A 27,029-nucleotide genomic window follows, 5' to 3' on the forward strand; every position below is an offset into this window, starting at 1 on the left:
CCAGGGACGGGGGAGCCTGGTGGGCTGCTGTCTGTGGGGTCGCACAGAGTCAGACGTGACTGAAGCGACTTAGCAGCAGCAGCAGCAGCAGCATGCCTTGCTGGGGTGGCTGCTTTAGTGAGTAATCTCTCTCAGTGTCCTGGGGGACTTGTGGTGTAAATTGAGCTTTTTCATGTACAAAACAGCCAGCCCCAGGGATGTTATCTGGGTTTAAGGATTGAAATCGTGTTCACTACTGCTTGTTAAATCAATGGTTTCTTTTATCAGCTCCTAAAGGTGCATCTGGAAAGCACAGCGACAACATGATGGCCAGATACAAAATCCCTGACATTCATGTAACTTTTTTCTAGTACAGACTTTAATTCCTGCCAATTTCAAGTGTTCTTAAAGAACAAAAGAATGGTAATAAATATTTCAAGCATTTGGAAAATCATAATGAAACTTGTATTACCTTTGTATTTTTGATAAAAATTCAAAATAAACTTCTAAATATCTTTTGATAAAAAAAAAAAAAAAAGTCTATGGTGGTTGACAGTGGAAAGAACCAGACTGTGTGAAATTCCTTAAGTTTATTGACTTAAATAATTTTGCCTGTTACACATAATTTAAAAAAAGAAACCTTTATACTTTGGCAGAAAAAAAGTCTATGGTAAAATATCGTTAAATTTTAGATATTTCATTAAGGAATTACTATGTTTCTAAGCTATGGAACAAAAGGGAGTATTCCAATTGTATTATATATCATATCCATGTCAAATAATTCTACAACTTTTCGCTTGTGTGTTACTAAGTTTGTGGATTTTATTGTAGCAAAGCAAATAGACCATTAGTTAAGTCTTTGGACTTTTTGTTGTTACAGTTGCCAATTCTTCTGTTTATTTTAATTATATTTCTTAAAATAGTATTTGACCTGGCATATTATTCTGAGCATTAAATGTGACTGTCTTTGAAGAAAAGTACCTAGGAAATATAACAGTTTAGTAAGCAATAAATTTAAATTTCAGCAGTTTAGATGAACACTTAAGAGTTACTAACAATCAGTATCATAATGGAGTTGCTACCTACACATCCCAGTCCTTACTAACATAGTCTGATGGGATGGAGGGTTTACCTCTTTCTCCTCTGGGCAGTACAGGGGCCCTGTAGGATGAAGAACTGCTTTCTGTGCATAATAGAAGAGCTCTGATATGTTCTTCAGATTTTTTGCTGAACACTGAAAAGAAAATTTTAAGCAATTCAGAGAGAGAGCTAAAAACATTAAAAAAAAAAATTTTTTTTTAACTATCAAGATTCCTTGAAGAAACTGAAAAAATCCAATTTTTTTTTTTTTAGTGGATATCACCATATGATAGACTACAAAAAGCCCAGAGGCCAATTTCAAGTTCTCTGTTTTACTTGATTTACATGACTTCACAAACAGGAAATTTACTGCACCCCACATCTTCCCCCAGCTCCTATTCTGAACCTCAATTTAGTGAGAATTCACCAATCGTAAATTTCAAAATCAAATGAGAAGGCATACCTCCACACAGGTTTCTATTTCTGTGTACTGGTTCATAATAGGAAGGATGGTCTCCATACTACTATATTCCACCAGGTCAGATTTGTTCCCAACCAATATTAAAGGCAGCCTGAAATAAACAGGGCACATGGTAATAATAAGGAAGGCAAAAGACATTAGATTTTATTTTAATGTACATTGTAACCTGGTAAAGTACAATGATAAAGTAATTGAAGAGGGCGAACTATACAGGGTAATCAGGGAACAATCCCTCTGACAAAGCAGCATTTGAGGCAAGAAGTGAAGGATGAGATGGAACCTGTCAAGTGAAGAGCCTGGAAAGAGCTGGCTGGGACGAAGCGACAGCATGTGGGAAAGCCCCAAACTGAAGAAACATCCCCGTGAGTCCAGAGAATAGAAAAATGCCAGAGCGGCTAAGGAGTACTGGTCAAAGGGGAAGACGTATGAAGCAGAGCTGGAGAGAAGAGCAAAGGCCAGATGCAAAAGGACTTTACAGCTACAGTAAAGAGAGTGTGTTTTAAGTATAAAATGACATGATCTGATAGACATTTTTAAATGCAGTCACTTGTTATCTTTTAGAGATACATAGTGAAATAGTTAGAGTATGATATGATGTCTGATTTGTTCAAAATGATCCCAAAGGAAGGGGTAATAAATGAAACAACACTGGCCATGAGTTGTTAATCATTGAAGCTGGATGATACAGAGGGATTCATTAAATTATTCTCTCTACTTCTGTATATATTTGATTTTTTTTCAATAATAAAAAAGTTCTTTTAATGTGGTATCCTGGATTAGGGTAGTGAAGACAGGAAATTTTCAGATTTGAGATATATTTTTGAAGGAGACCAGATAGGAGCAATGGTAGATTAGATATGGAGATTGAAGGAAAACATAAATCAAGAAAAGTACATAGATTTCTTTGGCTGGACAAAAGGAATAGATTTTTTTTTTCCATTTTCAAAGTTTTAATTGAATTTGTTACAATATATTGCTTCTGTTTTATGTTTTGGTCCTTTGGCCCAGAGGCATGTGGGATCCTAGTTCCCCGTACTGGAAGGCAAAGTCCCAACCACTGGACTCCCAGGGAAGTCCCCAAAATGAACAGATCTTTCGAGCCAGGAAAGATTAAGAAATCTGGGGGTGGGGGCAGAAGGGAATAGGCAGGAAATAACGAATTTTATTTTCAATAAATTAAATCTGAAAGGCCTATCAGAAATCTGAATGGGAATTACCAAGGAGAACTAGCCCAGTGGAGAACAATTATTTGTACAACCCACGAGAGAGCTTAAAGAGAAGGCAAATCATCTAGCTGGTTGTAAAAGAAACACTTTCTTGTAAAAGAAACACTTGCAGGCATTTATTTAACCACCTAGTGTGTTTATTACATGTTAAAGGACTGGCCCACCACATAACCCAAACACAGATTGTTAATAGAGCCAGGAGAGTTCCCCAAAATGCACTACTTTACCACCAAAGGTGTGCTCAGAATAATTTACGGATCTTAAAAAAAGAAAACACACAAGTCCAAGCCTTACTCCAAACGGACTAATTCTAAAACTGAAACAGTAGAGCAAAGGCATCTATACTGTTGTAAGGTACTTCAGGTGACAGTGATGGGCACACTGTGATAATCGTCCACAGAAGTCCTAGATAAGAACATATGTGTAACAAATATAAACTTAAGGTATGAGGCCCAGGAAAGAAGGTACTGGGAAAATGCAAAGTCCATACATTAATGAAATAGACCACCTTGGAACAAATCAACCACAAGAGAAATAAGTATGTTCCTATGATTCAGGGAAGGGTAAAGGTATACCCAGGCCTGAGAAAGCTCAATTAGATCTCCCAAACACTGAAGGCCACTTTCAGATGGCACACTAAAGGGGCGTGAGACCAGCCAGCTGGTTTCTAGAGAGCAGTTTAGGAAGCTGTCATGGTAGAGTCAATTTAGAAAATTCAGTTGTTCAAGCTAGTGCTTCACAGATCCTGACAAAACTAACTTCTCGGAAGAGTCCTTGAAACAGTTCAAGAAATGAGCAAGAAAAGCAAGTGTCAGGAGCATAAAGGCATTGTTTTCTCCAAGGCAGTCCGGTCCAACACAACCTCTGTGATAACAGAAATGAACTTTATTTGTACTGTCCGTTACCTTAACCTCTAGCCACAAGTGCCTATGAAGCACTTGAATGTGGCTGCATCCGAGGCACCGAATGTTTAGTTTTATGTAATTTTACTTAAATTGCCACAACTGACTAGAAGCTACTCCACTGGACAGTATAGCTCTAGAGAGCTCCTTTCAGCTCCATCAGTAAGTCATTACAAAGTGACTTGAAAACAGTGATAATGACTGTGCTCTTACAGATTGCACATGGTGAACATTCAATGACTGGGGTAATGCCAGTCCTCAAAAGGGCATCTCAAGAAAGAGGGCATATTACAGTTTCAGAGCTCTGTTTTCTGCTTTGCTGTCAAATATGTATGCTGCTGCTGCTGCTAAGTCGCTTCAGTCGTGTCCAACTCTGTGCGACTCCACAGACGGCAGCCCACCAGGCTCCCCCGTCCCTGGGATTCTCCAGGCAAGAATACTGGAGTGGGTTGCCATTTCCTTCTCCAATGCATGAAAGTGAACAGTGAAAATGACGTCGCTCAGTCGTGTCCGACTCTTAGCGACCCCATGGACTGCAGCCCACCAGGCTCCTCCATCCATGGGATTTTCCAGGCAAGAGTACTGGGGTGGGGTGCCATTGCCTTCTCCGAAATATGTATGCAGCCTCAAGTAATTCCTCTCTGATAAAGGTGTGTGTATAAACAGACCTATTAAATAAAGCACATATGGCAAACTGTTAACTAGTAGATCTAAACAAATAGTTGACAGATGTTCATTGCACTATTTCTTGAGACTTTTCTCTAAGTTTGAAATTTTCCAATGTACAAAGTTTCAGAGAGAAAAAAGTACCTGCTGTCTTTGTCTGTTCTTTCATTTATGAGAGGAATCCATCGACTTGTTACCTAAAACGAAAATTAACAAGAGTTAAGGCCTAATGAGGATCTCCCTTGAAAAATACTCCACCCTAGGACTCCTAAAATTCTAAATTGAGGATCAATTTTAAAAGTGCCCCCACTGAAATTTAACAAAGTATAGTGAAAAGTCACATATGCATACCTTATCAATGGAATGCTTGTTGTTAACAGCATAAACTATGCAGATGACATTAGCCTATAAGAAAAATTAACAAATCGATGGTATTTTAAAATAATACAAATGTAGCATCTAATTACCAGCTAGCTAATATATTTCAGTCAAACAAAGAAAAAAATTTGAAATTTAAAAAACTTAGCATGCCCCTTAAGAGCAAAAGGATTTACGGCAAAAATATATACTCAAAGTCAGCAGCGACAATAAAGAACTGAAAAAGCCCTCTCTGTGAGAGAAGGAAATGGCAGACACAGGATCATCATTGTTCTCCCACAAACAAACCTAGAATTCTTTTTTTTAAACTCACCTGTGATATTTCTTGATGAAGCTGTTCATCACTCTGTTCTGCTTCTACAAATGACAAAGTCAATTTTTTTTTCATATTTTAAACACTTTCATAAAAATGAATAAACAACCAAGCTAAAATCCATCTGACATCCACCTAACATCCCTCAAAACCTCCCTCACCTCTCATGTCATTTACAAGATGTATTACCAGACAAGTGGCAAAGAAAAGGGAAAGCCTGAGAAAGGAAAGAGTGGAACTATGATAAGGAAGCTGGCTGGCACGGAGAGACAAGTCTACACAAAGATAAGTCAGGCAGGGAAGAGCACAAGGCACTGAGTGATAAATCTGGGCCAGCATCTGATCCAAAGCTGAGAAGGGACTGGCAAAAGAGATCAGAAACTCAAGCTAGAAGACTGGGTACTAAAGAGTCAGAAGCCCAGACAAAAAGTCAATACACACAGGGTCAAAAAGCCAGGTGAGAGTCTGGGAAATACAAGCTTAAGATCTAGAAAGCTGATAGAAGTAATCTTAACCAGACCCAGGGGCAAAACCAGAGCATGACAATGAAAATCAAGAATTCCCTCACTCGCCCATCTCTCTGGCTAGAACTGTTCTCATGGAGGGATATGCCTATAATCCCACAGGTGTAGGGGACGGGCATGATACACAGCTAGGAGAGAGACAGGAGAGAGAAGTAAACAAAGAGCAAAGCAATTATTGATACATCAGATCACTTTACGTTAACCGCTTCCCCTCAAAATGTTATTTCTGACATACAAACTAATGTTACAAATGAGTACAATGGTATCTCAATTAATGCTAAATAACTGGCCATATTTCAAATATCTTCTCTAAGCTGAATAATCAAGTAGTTAAAGCTTCAACTGTAATACTGAAGTCAATCTAAACATGTAGCTACACACACTGAAAAAGAATAATTCTATACATAGAGCTAGTTATGAGACTGACTGTAGCAGGGAGCATCCAACCCCCCTCAGCTTCTAGTACAGTACTGTCCAACAGAAATGTGATATAAACCATACATGGGAATTTTAAATTTTCTAGTAGTCACCTACTAGAAAATAAAAAGAAACAGGTAAAATGACTTTTTAAGTTAACCCAAAGTATCAAAAATACTAAAATTTCAACATGTAATCAACAGAAAAATTATGAGATCATGTACTTTCATTTCATACTGTCTTCTAAGTCCACTTATATTTTACACTTACAGCACATTTCAATTTGGACTAGACACATTTTAAGTGTTCAACAATCACATGTATTTGCTGTACAGTTCTAGTGTTTCATTTTTAGAATGGATAGGATACCAGCTCAGCAAAACAAAGTATTACCAATGTGGTTATACACATTTTAAAAAATAGATTTCATTTTTCAGAGCAGTTTTAGGTTCACAGCAAAACTGAGTAGAAGGCAGAGATTTCCCATATACCTCCTGATTTCATAGTTTCCCCCATTATCAACAGCCCGCATCAGTGACACACGTTACAACTGACCCTTCCTTTCCAAAAGAAGTTCCAGAACAAAGCAAAACAACTTAATGATTAAAAAGTAAGTAGCATTGTGCAGAAAAACTTTACATTATTAAAAACAATATAGATGTGCTTCCATTATCATTTAATGTAAGCAAACCTGTTTCAACTTTTTTTTTTAGGAAAAACTCTGACAAATTAAAAACAAACTTAGAACTCAACAAATTTTCACATGAGAACTCTTTCTACATCACCATGCCTGAATGCCTGATAACAAAATAACAGAACTCTGCAAATATGCTAATTCAAGGAGGGTTATGATTTATCTGGTCATTTGCCATCCCCCTTTCCCTTTCATTATTATGGAACCCAACTTAGTAAATTAGGGACAGAGAACTGCTCGGTGGAGGCTTTTTGTGGGGTGTGGGTTGAGACAAGAACAGTAAATAATCACTTACTGCGAGAAAAAGAGACACCCTCCTAAAACATTTTTAACGCTTAGTATCTTTCTAAGGACTTTTAAATTAACTCTACAGCTTCACCTGCAAGAAGACATGTACTACCTGAGTAATCTACAATGTGCGTTGGAACTCTCTCAGGGGTAACATCAGCTGGAATGGTGATTTCTTCTGCCCGAGGAGGAACCTTCATTTGCAAATATAAAAGAAGGAAAAACCTTTGAATATCAGCAATCAAACTTTTTAGTAGATTATGTAAATTCATGTATAATTAGCCCTTTCACCCATGCTTACCTTTACAGGTATTTATTATAATTTTAAATGTTTATTTTTGTGCTTTACCATAGATGCAAATACATACTAATATATGATAAAACACTAAAAAAATAAAATAAAAGCACATTTATACCTGTGTGGGCACAGGACATATTAAGGACACTTCAGCTCCCAAAACAATACTTAAATTAATGTAGTGTTTCAGAATTAGATTTCTAAAATGTAGTTTTCATTCTATTTTGTTGAACCCTTAAGATATTCTGCAAGTGAAGACCTATCCTCAAGGGACTGCCCTAGCGGTTCAGTGGTTAAGATTCCGTGCTCCTATCCTTTCCAACTACCATCCAGCAGGACGGCACCCACACAAAGACAGCTAGAAGAAGGGCTGATCCACCATCAGTGAGGTGGTGACCAGGAAAATACACTATCAGCATTCACAAGTGTATCCATGGAGTGGGTTTCAAGAAGTGTGCCCCCTCAGGCACTCAAAGAAATCCAGAAATTGGCCATGAAGGAGATGGGAACCCCAGAGGTTCACACTGACACGGCTCAAAAGAGCTGTCTGGGCCAAAGGAATAAGGAATGTCCCATACTGGTATGCAGCTGTCCAGAAAACAAAATTAAGATGAGACTCACCAAACGAGCTCCACACTTGGGCTACCTACGTGCCTGTCACAACTTTCAAAAATCTAGACACTTAATGTGGATGAGAACTAACTGCTGATTGTCCAATAAAGTTAATGAACCAAAAAAAAAAGAAGATTCTGCACTCCCAATGCAGGAGTTATGGGTTTCATCCCTGGTCAGGGAACTAAGATTCTGCATGGCACTTAGCGCAGTCAAAAAAAAGAAATCTGCAAATAAATTATCAAAATTTATCTCTTCTAGAAGATAACTGTTTGGCTATATAAACTTTAAGCATAATAACTCCATTATTTAAAAACTCTTCATCCACACCCAAAAGGACTATGATAAAATAACAGTTCTAAACTAAGTTAAAATATCACAAAAATCTTTTATGTATTATACTCTAAGTGATTATAATTAATGTTGCTGATTTCACAAACCACATATGAAAATACACTCCACTTTACAAATTATGGTTTATTTAACTATCTTATTTAAGAGAAAAAAAAAGTCATAAACAATGGTCACATGACAATTATATACTGAAATAAATACTACATAATACATTAAATTGCTCTCTCAACAATGAAATTGCACAGATATTCCTAATTATACAAGAGTAAATAAATCATAAATGCAAACCATGGCTCCAGTAATACCTATTACATGAAGAAAGAAAATAAAAAGAAATAATCTTTATCTCATTTACATTGATCCCATTCCTCATAACAATATCTTTACATAATGCTTTAGGCAACTGTTCATCATACTGGATCTTCCAACATGTAAATAAATACATTGCCAGCAATAACAAAACCACCATGCTTTTGCTGGTATTTTAGTAAGTTTATCTCATTTGAGACCCACAACAATTCTTCGAGGTGGGCAAAGGTGGAATGGATTAGATTTTTTATTTGTAAAATGATGTAGGTAGATAATATTTGACATTTTCAAACACGGGTATCAGAATCCTAGTGGCTCTAATGATGTCTCAAAAGACTGGGGGGAGTTGGACAGAAGGCAGGTGCGGAGCCAGACATTTCATCCTTACTTCAACTAAAGGAATACTCATCTGTTCCATGTTTGGGGCTTATAAAAACATTTTATTTTTAAGAAAGAATTACATAGCCTAGATGATCCCTAATATCCCTTTCAGCTCCCATTTTACAGATGAGACAACTAAGGCAGAGAGATGACAAACATCCTAGCCAAGGTCAAAAGTAAGAAACACGAAGGCCTTATGTGAACCCAGAGCTGGTCTGACCGTCTCTCCTGTATCTCAGAGATGTCTTGTAAAAGCTAACATGAGCCTTTCTAAAAGTCATTAACTATCAGAAAGGAAACACACACCAGAAAAAAACTAAAATGTATTTCATTTAACTCAATTTTGATAAAAATTTTAAATGTAGGAAAGAAATCACAATGCCTACCTCTTCTGGGAATTCTTCACTGACTAGAGACATAATCAGTGACGTCTTCCCAACTCTAGCTGTGAAAAGGAAAAAGGATTACTTTAATAAAGTATTCAGATTCTAGAATGCTCAAATTTAGCAACCACATAGCAAAGTACTGTTATTTGTTACCTAAAATCAGAGGATCAGAGGCATCTAAATTACCAATTTTTAGTACATCTTTTTTTTCTGCTTAGAAAAGTTACACAGGTTCACTGTTTAAAACAAAAAATGACTAAAATATATACTATAAACGTAAACATCTCCCATAGCATCCCTCATAAACTGTTTAATACGTGTAGTCTCCCAGATCTTCCCACACTCGTATTAACATATTACAATAATTTACCACAGTAGATGAGAGCATTTATACTATTTTACAATTTTTATCACTTAATTATGTATTGGTGCAGTATTCCATGACAATCTTTAAAAATGTCCCGGAAGAGGAAAGAGAAAGTTATCATTTAATAAATAGAGTTTTTGTTGGTAATGAAGAAGAAGTTTTAAATGTAGAAAGTGGTGATGGTCACACAACATTGCAAACATATTTAATGCCCTTGAACAGAATATTTACTAAAGGTAAAAAATGTTATGTTTTTTGTATATTTTACCACAATTTTTAAAAGCAGTAATAATAAATGCATTTTATATTAACATTTAAAAAGCTTCCTACATAATTTTTTGATAAGTGTATAAGAATCCAGTGTGTGATGTGTCATAATTTATTAATGTAATCTCCTAATGATGAATGGTGCTGCAATGTTAATCTCTACAGGATAAGTTCCTAGAAGTGAAACTCAAGTTAGCACACATGATCTTTTTGTTTTCAATAGACATTGTTATATTATTGCCAAAAAAGAATAATTTACATCCTTAACAATAGAAGATTAGAGTGTCTGTTTCTTCATATCTTTACATCCTTTCTTTTTTAAGGTTATCATATTTAAAGGGTTAGTAAGAGCAAAGAAACTTCTGTTACATTTTCTAACCTAGCAGTTTTTTTAATGTACAAACTTAAATTCTTAATTTTCTTTCTGAAACTTGACTTTCATTCCCATCATTTTCTGATCCTATGATTACTATTATTAGACATTCGAATGCTTATCAACTAAAATCCTTTTGTGATTCTAGAGGAAAACGGTCCACCTGCCTGTTGATCTCTGCTGTGAGAGCAAACTATAGTTTTCAAAAGTCTAAATATAAAAGAGCCGGAAAACGTTAAAGTCAAGGAAAGTCACGTTCCTTTGCTAAACAAGTGACTAAAAGAATGTGTGACTCTGGAAAAATAATGACTGGCTGGAAGGGAGAGTACTGGTCAAAACAACTCAGAGGGCATGCGGCAGACAAGCGGCTGTAGCTGATAGAGGGCAGTCCAGATGCTTAACAGGCATCCTCTGGCTCTGACTCTTCCATCCTTTCAATTTACACGTGTGAGAAGGCTTGGGCCACCTTCTTCAAGGGGCTGACAATAAGGTAACATTTCTCTGAGTCACAGAATCTGGAGCCCATCATCAGAGAACTGCTAGGAGCCAGGTACTGAAGTCAACTTATCCAGCTGCCCACAGAAATTTCAGATGAAGAGCCTGGGACCCAGCCACAGTGATTTTCTCATGGTCTCACTAGAAGACTAGTAACAGACCTAGGAGAATAACCCATTTTAAGACGTTAGTAATACAGAAAATGCGAAAGTCAGCAAGCACCGCATACACAAATACTACATAAGATAATTAAAATAATTCACTGATTCACTGGTGACTAATCCAGCAGCTCTGGATCTTTTTATTTTTAGAAAATTCCAGATGTACTGAAAAATTGCAAAAATAATTCAAAGGACTCAAGTCTATCCTTTAACCAAATTCCCCACATGTTAGCATTTAACCATATTTGCATTATTATTCTATATATATACATAATTTTTAAAATATACATTTGAGAGTAAATCACAAACATGATGCCGCTTTACCCTGAAGCATTCTAGTATGTATTTCCTAGAAACAGTATCATTCTCTTACATAACCACAGTTAAATAAAGTTATGTCAGGATCAGGAAATTAAACCCCAAAGAGAGCTATTATGTAATCTATAAACCTTATTCATGTCTCACTATTATCTGTTATAGAAAAGAAAAATCTCTTCTGTCCAGAATCAAATGTTCCATTTGGCTGTCATACCTCTTTAGCCTCCTTTAATGTGGAAGCTTTCCTCCATCTTTATCTCTCATGACCCTCACATTTCTGAAGACTACAAGTCATGTATTCTGTAATCTCTCTCTCAGCTGGGTCTGTATGGTGTTATCCCACGACTGATTTCAGGCTCTGCTTTTTTGGCAGAATATGAGAGAAGTGTTCTTGTGTCCTCTCAGTGTGCCATAGCAGAAAGGAGGTAATGTCAGTTTATCCCACTACTGTGATGTTCACTGTCATCACTTGGAGGAGGTGGTGTTAGGTTTCTCCAGTAAAGTTATTTTTTTCTAATTAAAAAATATCTTATGAGGAGGTACTTTGAGACTTCGTAAATTTTCTGGTTCGCATCAAACTTTTGGCTATTAGGTTTAGCAGCCATTCAAGCTTCTTGCCTAAAACAACTAAAATCCTTTTGTGAAGTATTGCTATCGTGGCTGCTAGATGGTGATTTTTTATTTCTATCTATTCTCCTATATTACTTTGCATTCTCCTGTAAGAAAAAACTTTCCCTTCTGTTTCTTATGAGTGTGGTCTCAAGGATTATTATATTATTCTATGGGTTCTAATCCATTACAGTCATTATCTGGAGGCTCAAATTGGTTCATTTTATTTAAAAAAAATGGCAGTTAGGCCAGTATATATCACCATGAACAATATGATTTTTTTTCTCTTTTATTATTAAAAAATGGAAACATTTCAGAATTAGTGACAACAGTGTAATCTCATGTGTGAACCCATCATCCAACCTCATCTCCTCTCCATATTCTCTCTTGTCCTTTCCCATGAATTATTTTGAAGCAAGTCTCAAACATGTATCATCTTCACCATGTACAATATGATTTTATAAATATGTATAATTTGGGGACTAGAAAAAGTCAACACTTTCGGGGAGATAATAATACCATCTCTTCAAGGTTCCAGCAAGAATTCAACAACATCATATACGTGAAAGTGCTTAGGCAGAGCACCTGACCTGTCACTGTCTCTCAATAAAGGTTTTAACTTTCCTTCTTAAAAAACAAAAGTCACTTTGGAGGTAAAAACTATCACATTCTAAATTTACAGATGGCAACTGAGATTTACTTCAGTTTTAACTTGTTAAATGCATTCCTGCATCCCTTCTATGCATTTCTTGAGCACTTATACACTCGAGGCACTATTCCAAGTCAGAGGGATACTACTGATCAAGGAATTACATTTTCCCTACTTTTATATTCTTGGAGATTATATTCCAATGGATTCATGATATTTTTCACCAATAAGGAACACTCTTTCTACACATCAGGATAAAAAGCTAAAAAAGAAAGCGTAACCATCTTTGCCTAAGCCTTTCTACTGATCATTCAAGTTCTGTCAAACTTCCTCTGACATTAATACTCATTCCTTCTTCTCTGTTCCCAGTTTCCCCTAAACATAGCACTTTTACCAAAACACTTCCTAGTTCACAACTTTCTACCCCCTTCCCCAGTCTCTCCTCTCACTAATGCATCAGTAATACAAATGCAGTCCATCCTTCTTGCACATTCTTCACATTTCCTAACTCTGATCAAAACTCATCCCTGACTCTCAATTACCTACCTCGTCAAAGTGTCGCTATTCTACTAGCCTTTGAAAATCATACATAATTTAACTCTAGATCATCTATCTTTCTTGCTTGCTAGTCCTCATACATGATTTACTCCAATAAGGCCATTCTGTTTGTGTAAGCCCAAACAAGCCATGACAAATCCTGGCCCCACTCACACGGTTTTCTTCATCTAAAAATACCATCCCCCTTCTCTGGTCTACTGTTCCAAACATTCACCATCTCTAAAGGACAGCTCCCTCTCTTCATTCTTTCTGGAGCTGTTTCTCCACTGATCTCCAGTAGCATACTAGGCACCTACCGACCTAGGGAGTTCATCTTTCAGTGTCCTATCTTTTTGCCTTTTCATACTCTTCATGGGGTTCTCAAGGCAAGAATACTGAAGTGGTGTGCCATTCCCTTCTCCAGTTGCGAAGAACACCAGTGAAGAAGAACGTTTTGTCAGAACTCTCCACCAAGATCCGTCCGTCATGGGTGGCCCTACACGGCATGGCTCATCGTTTTACTGAGTTAGGCAAAGCTGTGGTCCATGTGATTAGATTGGTTAGTTTTCTGTGATTGTGGTTTTCAGTCTGTCTGCCCTCTGATGGAGAAGGGTAAGAGGCTTATGGAAGCTTCCTGATGGGAGAGACCTACTGAGGGGAAACTGGGTCTTGTTCTGATGGGTGGGGCCATGCTCAGTAAATCTTTCATCCAATTTTCTGTTGATGGGTGGAGCTGTGTTCCCTCCCTGCTATTTACCTGGGGCCAAACTATGGTAGAAAAGGTCAGTTTTCATTCCAATCCCTAAGAAAGGCAATGCCAAAGAATGCTCAAACTACCGCACAATTGCATTCATCTCACATGCTAGTAAAGTTATGCTCAAAATTCTCCAAGCCAGGCTTCAGCAATACGTGAACCATGAACTTCTTGATGTTCAAGCTGGTTTTAGAAAAGGCAGAGGAACCAGAGATCAAATTGCCAACATCCGCTGGATCATGGAAAAAGCAAGAGAGTTCCAGAAAAACATCTATCTCTGCTTTATTGACTATGCCAAAGCCTTTGACTGTGTGGATCACAAGAAACTGTGGAAAATCCTGAAAGAGATGGGAATACCAGACCACCTGACCTGCCTCTTGAGAAATCTGTATGCAGGTCAGGAAGCAACAGTTAGAACTGGACAGGGAACAACAGGATGGTTTCAAATAGGAAAAGGAGTACGTCAAGGCTGTATATTGTCACCCTGCTTATTTAACTTATATGCAGAGTACATCATGAGAAACGCTGGGCTGGAAGAAGCACAAGCTGGAATCAAGATTGCTGGGAGAAATATCAATATCCTCAGATATGCAGATGACACCACCCTTATGGCAGAAAAGCGAAGAACTGAAGAACCTCTTGATGAAAGTGAAAGAGGAGAGTGAAAAAGTTGGCTTAAAGCTCAACATTCAGAAAACGAAGATCATGGCATCCGGTCCCATCACTTCATGGCAAATAGATGGGGAAACAGTGGAAACAGTGTCAGACTTTATTTTTGGGGCTCCAAAATCACTGCAGATGGTGACTGCAGCCATGAAATTAAAAGACGCTTACTCCTTGGAAGAAAAGTTATGACCAACCTAGATAGCATATCGAAAAGCAGCCAGAGACATTACTTTGCTGACTAAGGTCCGTCTAGTCAAGGCTATGGTTTTTCCAGCGGTCATGTATGGATGTGAGATTTGGACTGTGAAGAAGGCTGAGTGCTGAAAAAGTGATGCTTTTGAACTGTGGTGTTGGAGAAGACTCTTGAGAGTCCCTTGGACTACAAGGAGATCAGCCCTGGGATTTCTTTGGAAGGAATGATGCTGAAGCTGAAACTCCAGTACTTTGGCCACCTCATGCGAAGAGCTGACTCACTGGAAAAGACTCTGATGCTGGGAGGGATTGGGAGGAGGAGGAGAAGGGGACGACAGAGGATGAGATGGCTGGATGGCATCACTGACTCAACGGACCTGAATCTTGAGTGAACTCCCAGAGTTGGTGATGGACAGGGAGGCCTGGCATGCTGCGATTCATGGGGTCTCAAAGAGTCGGACCCAACTGAGCAACTGAAATGAACTGAAACTATGGTGGAGGTAATGAAGATAATGATCACCTCCTTCAAAAGATCCTCTTTCAACAACACAAGAGAAGACTCTTCACATGGACATTACCAGATGGTCAATACCGAAATCAGGTTGATTATATTCTTTGCAGCCAAACATGGAGAAGCTCTAAACAGTCAGTAAAAACAAGACTGGGAGCTGACTGTGGCTCAGATCATGAACTCCTTATTGCCAAATTCAGACTTAAATTGAAGAAAATAGGGAAAACCACTAGACCATTCAGGTATGACCTAAATCAAATCCCTTATGATTACACAGTGGAAGTGAGAAATAGATTTAAGAGACTATATCTGATAGATAGAGTGCCTGATAAACTATGGATGCAGGTTCACGACATTGTACAGGAGACAGGAAGCAAGACCATCCCCAAGAAAAAGAAATGCAAAAAACCAAAATGGCTATCTGAGGAGGCCTTACAAATAGCTGTGAAAAGAAGAGAAGTGAAAAGCAAAGGAGAAAAGGAAAGATATTCCCATTTGAATGCAGAGTTCCAAAGAATAGCAAGAAGAGATAAGAAAGCCTTCCTCAGCGATCAATGCAAAAACATAGAGGAAAACAATAGAATGGGAAAGACTAGAGATCTCTTCAAGAAAATTAGAGATACCAAGGGAACATTTCATGCAAAGATGGGCTTGATAAAGGACAGAAATGGTATGGACCTCACAGAAGCAGAAGATATTAAGAAGAGGTGGCAAGAATACACAGAACTGTACAAAAAAGAGCTTCATGACCCAGATAATCACGATGGTGTGATCACTCACCCAGAGCCAGACATCCTGGAATATGAAGTCAAGTGGGCCTTAGAAAGCATCACTACGAACAAAGCTAGTAGAGGTGATGGCATTCCAGTTGAGCTATTTCAAATCCTAAAAGATGATGCTGTGAAAGTGCTGCACTCAATATGCCAGCAAATTTGGAAAACTCAGCAGTGGCCACAAGACTGTAAAAGGTCAGTTTTCATTACAATTTCTAAGAAAGGGAATGCCAAAGAATGCTCAAACTACTGCACAATTGCACTCATTTCACACACTAGTATATGCTCAAAATTCTCCAAGCCAGGTTTCAACAATACATGAACCGTGAACTTCCAGATGTTCAAGCTGGTTTTAGAAAAGGCAGAGGAACCAGAGATCAAATTGCCAACATCCACTGGATCATGGAAAGAGCAAGAGAGTTCCAGAAAAACATCTATCTCTGCTTTATTGACTATGCCAAAGCCTTTGACTGTGTGGATCACAAGAAACTGTGGAAAATTCTGGGAATACCAGATCACCTGAGCTGCCTCTTGAGAAACCTAAATGCAGGTCAGGAAGCAACAGTTAGAACTGGACATGGAACAACAGGCTGGTTCCAAATAGGAAAAGGAGTACGTCAAGGCTGTATATTGTCACCCTGCTTATTTAACTTATATGCAGAGTACATCATGAGAAATGCTGGGCTGGAAGAAGCACAAGCTGGAATCAAGATTGCTGGGAGAAATATCAATATCCTCAGATATGCAGATGACACCACCCTTATGGCAGAAAGCGAAGAACTGAAGAACCTCTTGATGAAAGTGAAAGAGGACAGTGAAAAAGTTGGCTTAAAGCTCAACATCCAGAAAACGAAGATCATGGCATCCAGTCCTATCACTTCATGGCAAATAGATGGGGAAACAGTGGAAACGGTGTCAGACTTTATTTTTGGGGCTCCAAAATCACTGCAGATGGTGACTGCAGCCATGAAATTAAAAGATGCTTACTCTTTGGAAGGAAAGTTATGACCAACCTAGACAGCATATTAAAAAGCAGAGACATTACTTTGCCAAAAATGGTCCGTCTAGCCAAGGCTATGGTTTTTCCAGCGGTCATGTATGGATGTGAGAGTTGGACTGTGAAGAAAGCTGAGTGCTGAAGAAGTGATGCTTTTGAACTGTGGTGTTGGAGAAGACTCTTGAGAGTCCCCTGGACTGCAAGGACATCCAACCAGTCCATCCATCCTAAATGAGATCAGTCCTTAGTGTTCATTGGAAGGACTGATGCTGAAGCTGAAACTCCAATACTTTGGCCACCTGATGCTAAGAGCTGACTCATTTGAAAAGGCCCTGATGCTGGGAAAGATTGAAGGCGGGAGGAGAAGGGGATGACAGAGGATGAGATGGCTGGATGGCATCACCGACTCGACGGACATGAGTTTGGGTGAACCCTGGGAGTTGGTGATGGACAGGGAGGCCTGGTGTGCTGCAGTCCATGGGGTCACAGAGTTGGACACGACTGAGCAACTTAACTGAAGGACACCTCAAATTCTACCTCACAATTTGTGGGATCTGACATCCTGGGGCTACTGAAGCCTTCCTCCTCCTCCTCTGAATTACTCCTAAGCCATTTCATACACTGTTATGAATAGAAAGTATTAATACACACTTCACATCTATGAGTCTGAATTAACACAATAACCAGATATTTGAAAACACTGAATGCAATTTTCTAATTTCACACTGAAGAGGAGAGAAGAACTTGTAGCACTCCAACTAGACTGAGCTACATAACTTGATCTCACCTTGCCCCAAACACAATGGTATTGCTGTAGCTTCAGCACTGCTATTTTGGAAATCGGGCCTACCCTTGGGAGCTCCTGGAACTCTCCCATTCACAGCTTTTCTTAAGAGTAACTGAAGAGCTGTGAATAGCAGGAAACTGCTGACGCATTCAAAAACAATTCTAAAGTTACTCTGCTTTTAGTAAAACAAGTAACTAATGTTGAAATTATAGCTAGTTCTAATCCACTTATTTTCGACTGCACTGGGTCTTCTTTCTGCATTGGACTTCTTTGCAGTGGCTTCTCCTGTGGTGGAGGGCAGGCTCTAGGGTTTCAGCAGTTGTGGCTCCCAGGTTCCAGAGCACAGGCTCAGTAATTGTGGTGCATGGGCTTAGCTGCCCCACAACATGTGGAATCTTCCCAGACCAGGGGTTGAACCCGTGTCTCCTGCACTGGCAGGCGGTTCTTAACCACTGGCCCACCAGCAAAATCCCCAAATCACAACTAGCAAAGGAGGATGTGTACAATAAAGAATACATCTGGTCTTTACGCCTAGTTCCTGGCACAGCTTCAAAATCCCTTGGAATTTCCTGAGTCAAACCAGTGTCCTTTGTTATAGTCTCTTTCAACCATGCTTCAATTTAGCCTAATGAGGTGACTTATTAAAGGGGAAGGGAGGGCCTAGACAGCTTTCAGCATAGGGGTCAGCTGACAGAAAAAATAACCATGTGATGAGGGGGTCGGAACCTTCAGCCCCACCCCAAAACCCCTGGGGAAGTGGGGCTGGGGTGCTAGAGACTGAGTTCAATGAAGGGGCTACCTAATGAAGCCCTATATGAAAACTCTGGACATATCAAAGCTCTGGGAATCTTCCTGGCTGGTGAACACATGGATGGACCATGAAGGTGGCACACCCTGACTCCACAGGAACAGCAGTTCCTGAGCTCAGGACCCTTCCGGACCTTCCCCCAGGTACCTCTTCATCTGGCTGTTCGTCTGTGTAATCTTAAGCACTGTGCTCTCCTGAGTTCTGTGAGTCATTCTAGTGAATTACTGAACCCAAGGGGTTATGCAAAGCCCCTAATTGTAGTCAGCCAGAAAGAAGTGCGGATAGTCTGGGGACCCCACTGGCAGATAGAAACTAAAAAGTAAAGGTGATCTTGTTGGGGATCTTGCCCCTTAATTTGTAGGATCTGAGGCTAATCCAGGGTAGTTAGTGTCAAAATTGAATTCAACTGAAGGACACCCAGGTAGTTTCAGAAAATTGTCAGACTGTAGACAGCATGACGGTTTTGCATTTCTAAAAAGAAAGGATGGCTCAAAAAACTGAGAAACACTGTTAACAGAATTTCTATCCAAGAGTACAAGTTCCACTCAGACATAGCTGTGCCCTGCCCGAAGCAAACTAGGAAAAACACTAGAATAACACAGAGTATTATGCTTCTAATGACCCATCTTTCTTCTGCAGACTCCTAACCAGTTTATTTGATGAGTATTTACCTAGTTGTCTTCTAAGAAAGTTTAGTCTTAGATACTCTGGGGGATAATATGGGAAATGTATAAAACAACAGATAAAACTGCCATAAAATAAGTATGGATCGAGTGCTATCTTCAATCATTCTGTTTTAAAAAGGGAAGGGGAAATAAGGAAGAGCAGGAAGAAAAGTGAATATTTTCTCCTCCCAGAAGTCTCTCTAAATATAGCAGGAAATCAAAAAGCTCATAAAAGAAGCTCCCTAGAAGGAAAAAAAAAAAAATCAGTAAAGATATCTAAGCAACCTTCCAGCACATCACCCGTGGTCTCCTGAAGGATCTCCTAGACCTCCTTGGCAAAAACCTGATGTGTCCTACCAGCTAATGAGTATCTCCAGAAAGACTAAGAAACAAGTATTTCACGGTCACCCACAGGAAACTCCACAGGGCAGGGAACATGTTTTCCTTGCTCAGTAGCCAACCTGTAGCTCCTAGGAAATGCACTTAGTAAAATGGGGCACAGTGGCTAAGAGCACATCTTTGAATTTCAAGAGAGCGGTCGGTTACCTTTGAGGGAAAGGGAGGGAAGTACAATGAGGAGGGAGCTTCAACTGATTGGTGACGTTTTATTTATTAAGCCAGGTGATGGGTATTTGTTAGATGAATCTTTTTACATTTTATACAAACATTTCACCAAAAAAAGAAAAAAAGAATATAGGCTGTGGAATGGGACAGAATTGGACTGCAATCTCGGTGTCAGCACTTATAAGCTGTGTTTCCTCAGGCGAGCCACGAAGCCTCACTTCGTTCATCTATAAAATATAATACTGAAGAGCTTTACAGAAGTGGTAAAAAGATTAAGATGACAGATACATAATGCTTGGGACAATACCTGGCACACATTAAATACGCGAAACAGTAGTAGTTGTGTTGAGGAGGAGTTTGAATTAAAGGAGTTAAGCAAGCACTGGAGCAGGATTTTGGAACCGGTTTTGCCATTAATAGCATGACCCTGAGTTGTCACTGACTCTCTCTGGGCCACCATTTTCCCATCAGTTAAAAAAAAATGGGTTAGATGCTATTAATGTTTATATTTTATGATTTATCTAAACCAGCATGTAGCACAGCCAGAAAACAGGCCTATAACAGACAAAAGTGCACGTTACATTAATGGTAATTTATCCTGCAGTATCCTCAAAATGGCAGACAGATCCCCAAATTGCATGTTATCTGCTCTGTGTATGGGACAGTGATCTGACCAAAACTTTCATCTATCTGTAAGAACACAGAGGGACCCATGGAGCCAATATGGGGTCCAAGATTTCTAGTACTTGATGGCTTACATTCAGCATTTCATAACTTAAATGACTCCTTCCATCACGACCTTGTTTAGGGTTCCAGCAACTCCAAACCTTCAGCTCATCTCCACGTTTATAGTCTCCAACCTAATTCCACGTGATTATTCACAGTGGAGGTAAAATCAAGCTGACCCTTGGACAACACAGGTATGGACTGTGCGGTCCACCTTGATGGACTTTTTTTCAATAGCAAATACCACAGTACTACACAATCTGCAGATTTGCGATGTGAAATCACAGACTCAGAGGAACCCAGTAAACAGAGGGCTGGTTACATGCAGATTTTCAACTGCACAGAGGGTCGGTGCCCCTTAACCCCTGTATTGTTCAAAGGTCAACTGGACACAACTTAGCAACTAAACAACAACAAAAGGTTATCTTAAAATGAGCCAAGCTACCCTCTTCTTACCCCAGACATTTACCAAACCTTTTAGAAGATCCAATGCCTATACAATACCTGTGACCTTTGAACTTCGGGCCCTCTCTGGCCCCAAGAGAGATGCCTGCTTTTTCCCTGGTCTCCTAAACCTAACAACTACCGCCAGCACAGAGGTCCCCAGAAACTCTTCCATTCTGAAGAACTCTCCTGGGTATCATAGACAGCTGACCCTTGAACAACCGAGGGTAAGGGACGCTGGCACAAGCACAGCTGAAAATCCTGGTATAACTTACAGTCAACCTTCTGTATCAGCAGTTCTTCTGTATCCTCATCCCTGGATTCAACCAGCTGTGGACTGTGGAGTACTGTAGTATTTACTACTGAAAAAGATCCTCAGATAAGTGGATCTGTGCAGTTACAACCCGCACTGTTCAAAGGTCAGCTGTACAGGTCTATAATGTTATCCTTGATCTACTATGTTAGGAATGGGAAAAAAAAATGAATCAGATCCTTAATAACTCAGATACTCCCTGGTCACGAAAACAAGTCCCACTCTTGGGTCTTGAGAAGTCTGCCTACTTTAATGTCTTGATTCTTCTCATAATCCTCTTTTTAGAATTACTGGGTTGACCAAAAAGTTCGTTTGGATTTTCCCATGAGATTGTACAGAAAAACCGGAATGAACTTTTTTGGCCAACTCATTATCTTTAAAAAATTTTATTTGTATCCTACCATTCTAAGGCCCTCACCAGTTTCAGAAGAAACCCACCCTTGAATCCTCAACTCAAAATGTTAAACAAAGTGTTCAAAATTATGTCGATTAACAATATCAAAATGCCTAGTAGTTTCTAAAACAGCTAAGGGCTTATTTCTCCTTTATCACCGTCACTCGGGTTCCCTTAGCAAAAGCAGGTCTTCAACAGGTGTTCCACGCTACCTTTAAAGCTCCCCTTAACCATACCCTTTAAAGTGCATCCATCCTTATCACTCTTCTTAGAACAACCCCTTTTTAGTCTTAGTCCCTTTCTGCTTTCCCCAAGGACCCTTTGTATCTCCAGTGATATTTTCAGAGGAGAAAGATCACTATTTTGAAGAATATCAGAATTTTTCACAGCTCAGCTCTTCGGGGCAGTTCTGGCTCTCTGCAGCAACTCCTGCAAAAACACAGACCTGCCACCATGTCTGTTCCAACAGGGCAGGCCTCAGAGGCAGGAAAGGAACAGCTTGGGGGAGAGGAGGCCTTGGAAAGACAGCAGCAATTTTAAAACTTTACTTATGCTTGATCACACAGACTTAGGAGAGCGGTACCAACGAGTAGGAATAAATTTCCGGGACCAAAAAGTAGGAATAAATTTGTATCGATACTGTCTTTCAGACTGTGATATTCTATTTACTCATTCATATTCTGCCTCATCTGTTGAGGAATCCGAGGCAGTGTAGCACTCACTACAGTAAAAAAAATTCTATCTAGTTTCTGAAGTAATTGTCTAATAAAAGACCTTTAAAAAAAAAAAATCAAAGAACATGAATCTCTTCCACATAAAAATCCAAGAGTGATTTCCTTTATTAAAACAAGTTCAAAATAATAGCAAGAGAGAGTAAGAGAGACAGTACAGTGAATTGGGAAGGAAATAAGCAGGCATGTTTTCACTAGTATCATTTGGGGTTTCCATTTGGAGGAGCAGTGAGATGATAGTTGCTGTAACTAATAAAGGGTTACACAGATATGATTTAGTTTCAAAATGCTTTGGAGAATCTAAACTAGGGCTGTTTTGCTTCTCTTAAGGTCTACCCACCTAACCTTGAGTAAGACTGTCAAAGAAATAGTAAAGCAGCAGGTTTAAAGTTAAAACAGGCCACTTTCAAGCTAATTTTAATTGAGAAATAAATGAATGCCTTGAAGATAAGGAAAAATGTTTTAAATTATTAGAAACTTAAAGCTATTTAACAAGCCTATGATCAAAAAAGTCCCTTATGGGAATTCCCTGGGGGGTCCAGTGGTTAGGACTCCATGCTTTCACTGCTAAGGTTGCCGGTTCAGTCCCTGGTCAAGGCCAAAAAAAACACAAAGTCCCTGTGACAATGTCAGATGAGTATAAGCACTATAAGCACTAAGCAGTTTTAACTACTCCAAAAAGTAAAAATTATTTCCATAAAGGAACAATATCCCAAGCTCTTCTCTAGTTATTGTATCAATTAAAATTTATACTTAATATAAATACAATATATAATAAGTATTTTATATAGTACAGTTTTATAACAATAACTAGAATTAAATTTATTATATACGATATAAGTATTGATATGGAGGACAAAAAATTATCCTTTGTTAGCCAGCCATCTGATGGTCTCTACTTCCTCTATTTTGCCTGACAAATATTAAAATGATCTACAAAAATTACAAGCATGGCCACAATTATTCCCAAGGACAGAAGGCCTTCTGATTCAGTTCAACACAACATGCTACAGTTCAGTCTGAAATTCCATGCTTCTAAATAGGTCATCCATGGGAAGCATAATTCATCACTACAGAGTAAATTATTTAGATTTATCCAGGCTAAAAATTTCTTTGTCTTTTCATCAAAGCTTTTGAACATCCAGTTCCAAATGACAGCAAATTCTTAATATTCATGAAGCGGAAATAACATTCTCTGCTTCCAATTACCATCCTACCAGCCATTTTGGGAAATTCTTCTTGATAACAAACACCCCATGCTTCAAGTAGCAAAGGGATCTACTCATTTTCATCTGCTTCTTTATTAAGAAGCCTTGTTGGCTCTTCCTAAGTTATTGTAATTAGAATACAAAGGGAGGAGGAGAGTGATGACGAAGTTGTATTTTAAACTGCAAAACTTTAAAATTTGGGGAAATAGCTGAGAACTGTTCCAAAAGAAAATTTCATTGACCATATGCAGACAATGTCAGCTGCAGAAGGACAAATGATGTGGTCTATCCCTCTCCTTCAAACTCCATCAACAATAGTGCCCAACTGGAGCCAGAAGAGCAGAAGAGACAGCAGAAAACAAGTCGCAGTATGTGTATAAGGAGGATATAGAAGAGACTCTATAAACAAAACAGACTATGTATTAGGTTGGTGCAAAAGTAATTGTGGTTTTGCACTGTAGAATTCTGCCATTTGATACTGGAATATATTCTTAAATGTGGCTATGTTATACACCATTTTAATGCACATTTCTCGCTTTATGAGTTTTTGCTAATGACTAATTACTTGCTATTTATTTTAGACTAGGGAAATAACGTTGGACAAAAAGCAACTTTCTTATTCAAGTTCAAAATGGGTCGTAAAACAGTGGAGACAACTCACAACATCAACACATTTGGCCCAGAAGCTGCTAACGAACATAGAGCGCAGTGGTGGTTCAAGACGATTTGCAAAAGAAATGAGAGCCTTGAAGATGAGCTCAGTGGCCAGCCATCAGAAGTTGACAACAATCAATTGAGAATATCATCAAAGCTGATCCTTTTATGACTACATGAGAAGCTGCTGAAGAACTCAACATGGACCAATCTATGGTCATTCTGCATTTGAAGCAAATTGGAAAGGCAAAAAAACTCAGTAAGTGGGTATCCCATGCTGCTGCTGCTGCTAAGTCGCTTCAGTCGTGTCCGACTCTGTGTGACCCCAGAGACGGCAGCCCACCAGGCTCCGCGGTCCCTGGGATTCTCCAGGCAAGAACACTGGAGTGGCTTGCCATATCCTTCTCCAATGCATGAAAGTGAAAAGTCAAAGTGAAGTCGTTCAGTCATGTCCGACTCCTAGCGACCCCATGGACTGCAGCCCACCAGGCTCCTCTGTCCATGGGATTTTCCAGGCAAGAGTACTAGAGTGGGTTGCCATTGCCTTCTCCAGGGTATCCCATGAGCTGACCACAAATCAAAAATATTGTCGTTTTGAAGTGTTGTCTTCTCTTATTCTATACAACAACAAACCATTTCCTAATCAGATTGTGACATGCAACAAAAAGTGGACTGTATACAACAACCTGCGATGACCAGCTCAGTGGTTGGACCAAGGCAGCAGCTCCAAAGCACTCCCCAAAGCCAAAGTTGCACCAAAAAAAGGTCACGGTCACTGTTTGGTGGTGAGCTGCCCATCTGATCCACTATAGCTTTCTGGATCCATGCAAAACCATTACAATGGAGAAGTAGGCTCAGCAAACCAATGAGACGCACTGAAAACTGCAACACCTGCAGCCAGCACTGGTCAACCGAAAGGGTCCAATTCTTCATGACGACACGTGACTGCATGTTGCACACCCAATACTTTAAAAGCTGAACGAACTGGGCTACGATGTTGTGCCTCATCCACCATACTCACCTGATCTCTCAGCAACGTGCTACCTCTTTTTCAAGCATCTCGCAGGAGGCAGAAAACATGTTGATTGTAATGGTTCCTATTTTGATTAATAAAGATGTGGTTGAGCCTAGCTATAATCATTTAAAATTCACTGTCCGAAACCCCAATTAGATTTGCACCAACCTAGTAGACGGGACTTTGTGTGGCCAATCACCCAGATGATAGTAGGTACCATACTGGGTTGAGTATCTATCACCCAGACACAGTATAATTAAAACTGGAGCACTTTAATCTTTAAATGTCATTCTAACAATGAACAGAATGGAGAGCAACGTGGTTTTCAAAAGGATCGCTGAAAGTCTTTTTCTAAAATAAACACTAGCTTATTCCTGAAGTCTCTTTAACTCTTATACCTAAAGACTCTTTCTCTAATTCCTTCAAACCTCTAAATGGCCTCTGCTGGTTCAAGGAGAAGCTGACCTCTTTTGGCAAGGACTACAATTCCTGGCAGCCAATTCGTGAACTAGACATGGCACTGCCAGAACACAGGAATCTCCTCCAACAAAATAAAGCTAAGAACATGGAACTAGAGACTGGATGAATGCGGCCCCTTCAAATCCTAACAATAACCACAGCAGATTTGATTTTAAGAAAGGAGAATGATCACATTTTTATGACTAAGAGGAGTGGTTTAGGAAACGAAGTGTAAATAAACTAGCTTGTTTATTTACTAGTGTAAGTAAACTATCATTCTTTCAACAACTATTTGAGTGCCTACTTTGTGCCAGGCCTATTCTAGGCCCCGGGAAATGGCAATAAACAAGACAAATCCACGGTCTTTATGAAGCTTACCTTCCAGCCCAAGCAACAACAGCAACAACAAAAAGTGAACACTTATGCAAGGGAGGAGGGATAACGCCTTGGTCAGAGACTTCCTGTAGAGAAAGCAAACTAAAGGAGAGAGTAGTGCAAGAGCAAAGCAAAGCCCGGATTGTGAAAGACTCCGTCAGGCCTGCTTTAAAAAGTGTGATGGCCTTTATTCTAAGTGAAAGTAGAAATCATCAGAGAATTTTTAAGCTGGGTAACAGGATCTGAGATATTTTTTAAAGATGACTCTTGTCTGCTACATGGAGAATGGACGAAATTAGAAGCAGGGACACCAGTTAAGGAGATGTTACAAAAGCCTAGGCCAGAGCCAACCAAAGCTTGAGCTAGTTTGGCAGAGGTTTTGATGATAAACTAAGCAGTTAGACAGAAAAGAGCTACCGGATTTATTTAAAAGGATGTCAACAGTTCCACTTTCTTAACTGATTTGACCAGAAGACTAATATATCTCATTTTAATTTAAAACAAGGCCACTAAAACTAAGACTATCCTGTGTACTTTTAATGTAGATACATGATTTGGATTAAAGGTTAATAAGGCTCATTCCTCATACTATAACAAGGACATTTGTTAAACATACTAATGCAAATCTAGCTAAATGCAAATTCTGGCCAATGAAATTGATTAGGAAAAGTTATAACCTGAAAAACTAAGCTTTGTGTGGTTGCATTTTTAAAGGTTGTTTAAAGAATGGTATTTGACTTTTAATTTGGCCTGAATAGTATTCAATACGCTCGGTAATTAAGGTAAAGAAGATACTTAAAAATACTTTGGCTTTCTTTGCAAATAAACATTTTAATATTTATAGATAGCCTAGCTTTTCTGATCTAAGCAGTCAATAGGCATTAAGCAACTAGTTAGTGTTAAAACCTTGTTGGCTCAGAATCCAAATT

At 39.1% G+C, this 27,029-nt stretch overlaps 1 protein-coding gene across 4 annotated transcripts in view; it reads right to left on the bottom strand.

The window, feature by feature from the left end:
- The window catches only part of RHOT1 (ras homolog family member T1), a 64,481-nt gene that overhangs the window by 34,595 nt on the left and 2,857 nt on the right, over window positions 1-27,029 (bottom strand). For all 4 annotated transcript variants that reach the window (XM_052658918.1, XM_052658916.1, XM_052658914.1 and 1 more), the window contains exons 2-8: window positions 9,289-9,347; window positions 7,061-7,142; window positions 5,026-5,069; window positions 4,686-4,739; window positions 4,479-4,531; window positions 1,523-1,631; window positions 1,112-1,213 (exon numbers count right to left, since the gene is read on the bottom strand). In XM_052658918.1, the coding sequence (XP_052514878.1) occupies window positions 1,112-1,213; window positions 1,523-1,631; window positions 4,479-4,531; window positions 4,686-4,739; window positions 5,026-5,069; window positions 7,061-7,142; window positions 9,289-9,347 (503 nt within the window). The remainder of the gene's footprint in view (window positions 1-1,111; window positions 1,214-1,522; window positions 1,632-4,478; window positions 4,532-4,685; window positions 4,740-5,025; window positions 5,070-7,060; window positions 7,143-9,288; window positions 9,348-27,029) is intronic.

Source organism: Budorcas taxicolor, chromosome 19 (genome assembly GCF_023091745.1).
Source record: "Budorcas taxicolor isolate Tak-1 chromosome 19, Takin1.1, whole genome shotgun sequence".
Classification (NCBI taxonomy): domain Eukaryota; kingdom Metazoa; phylum Chordata; class Mammalia; order Artiodactyla; family Bovidae; genus Budorcas; species Budorcas taxicolor.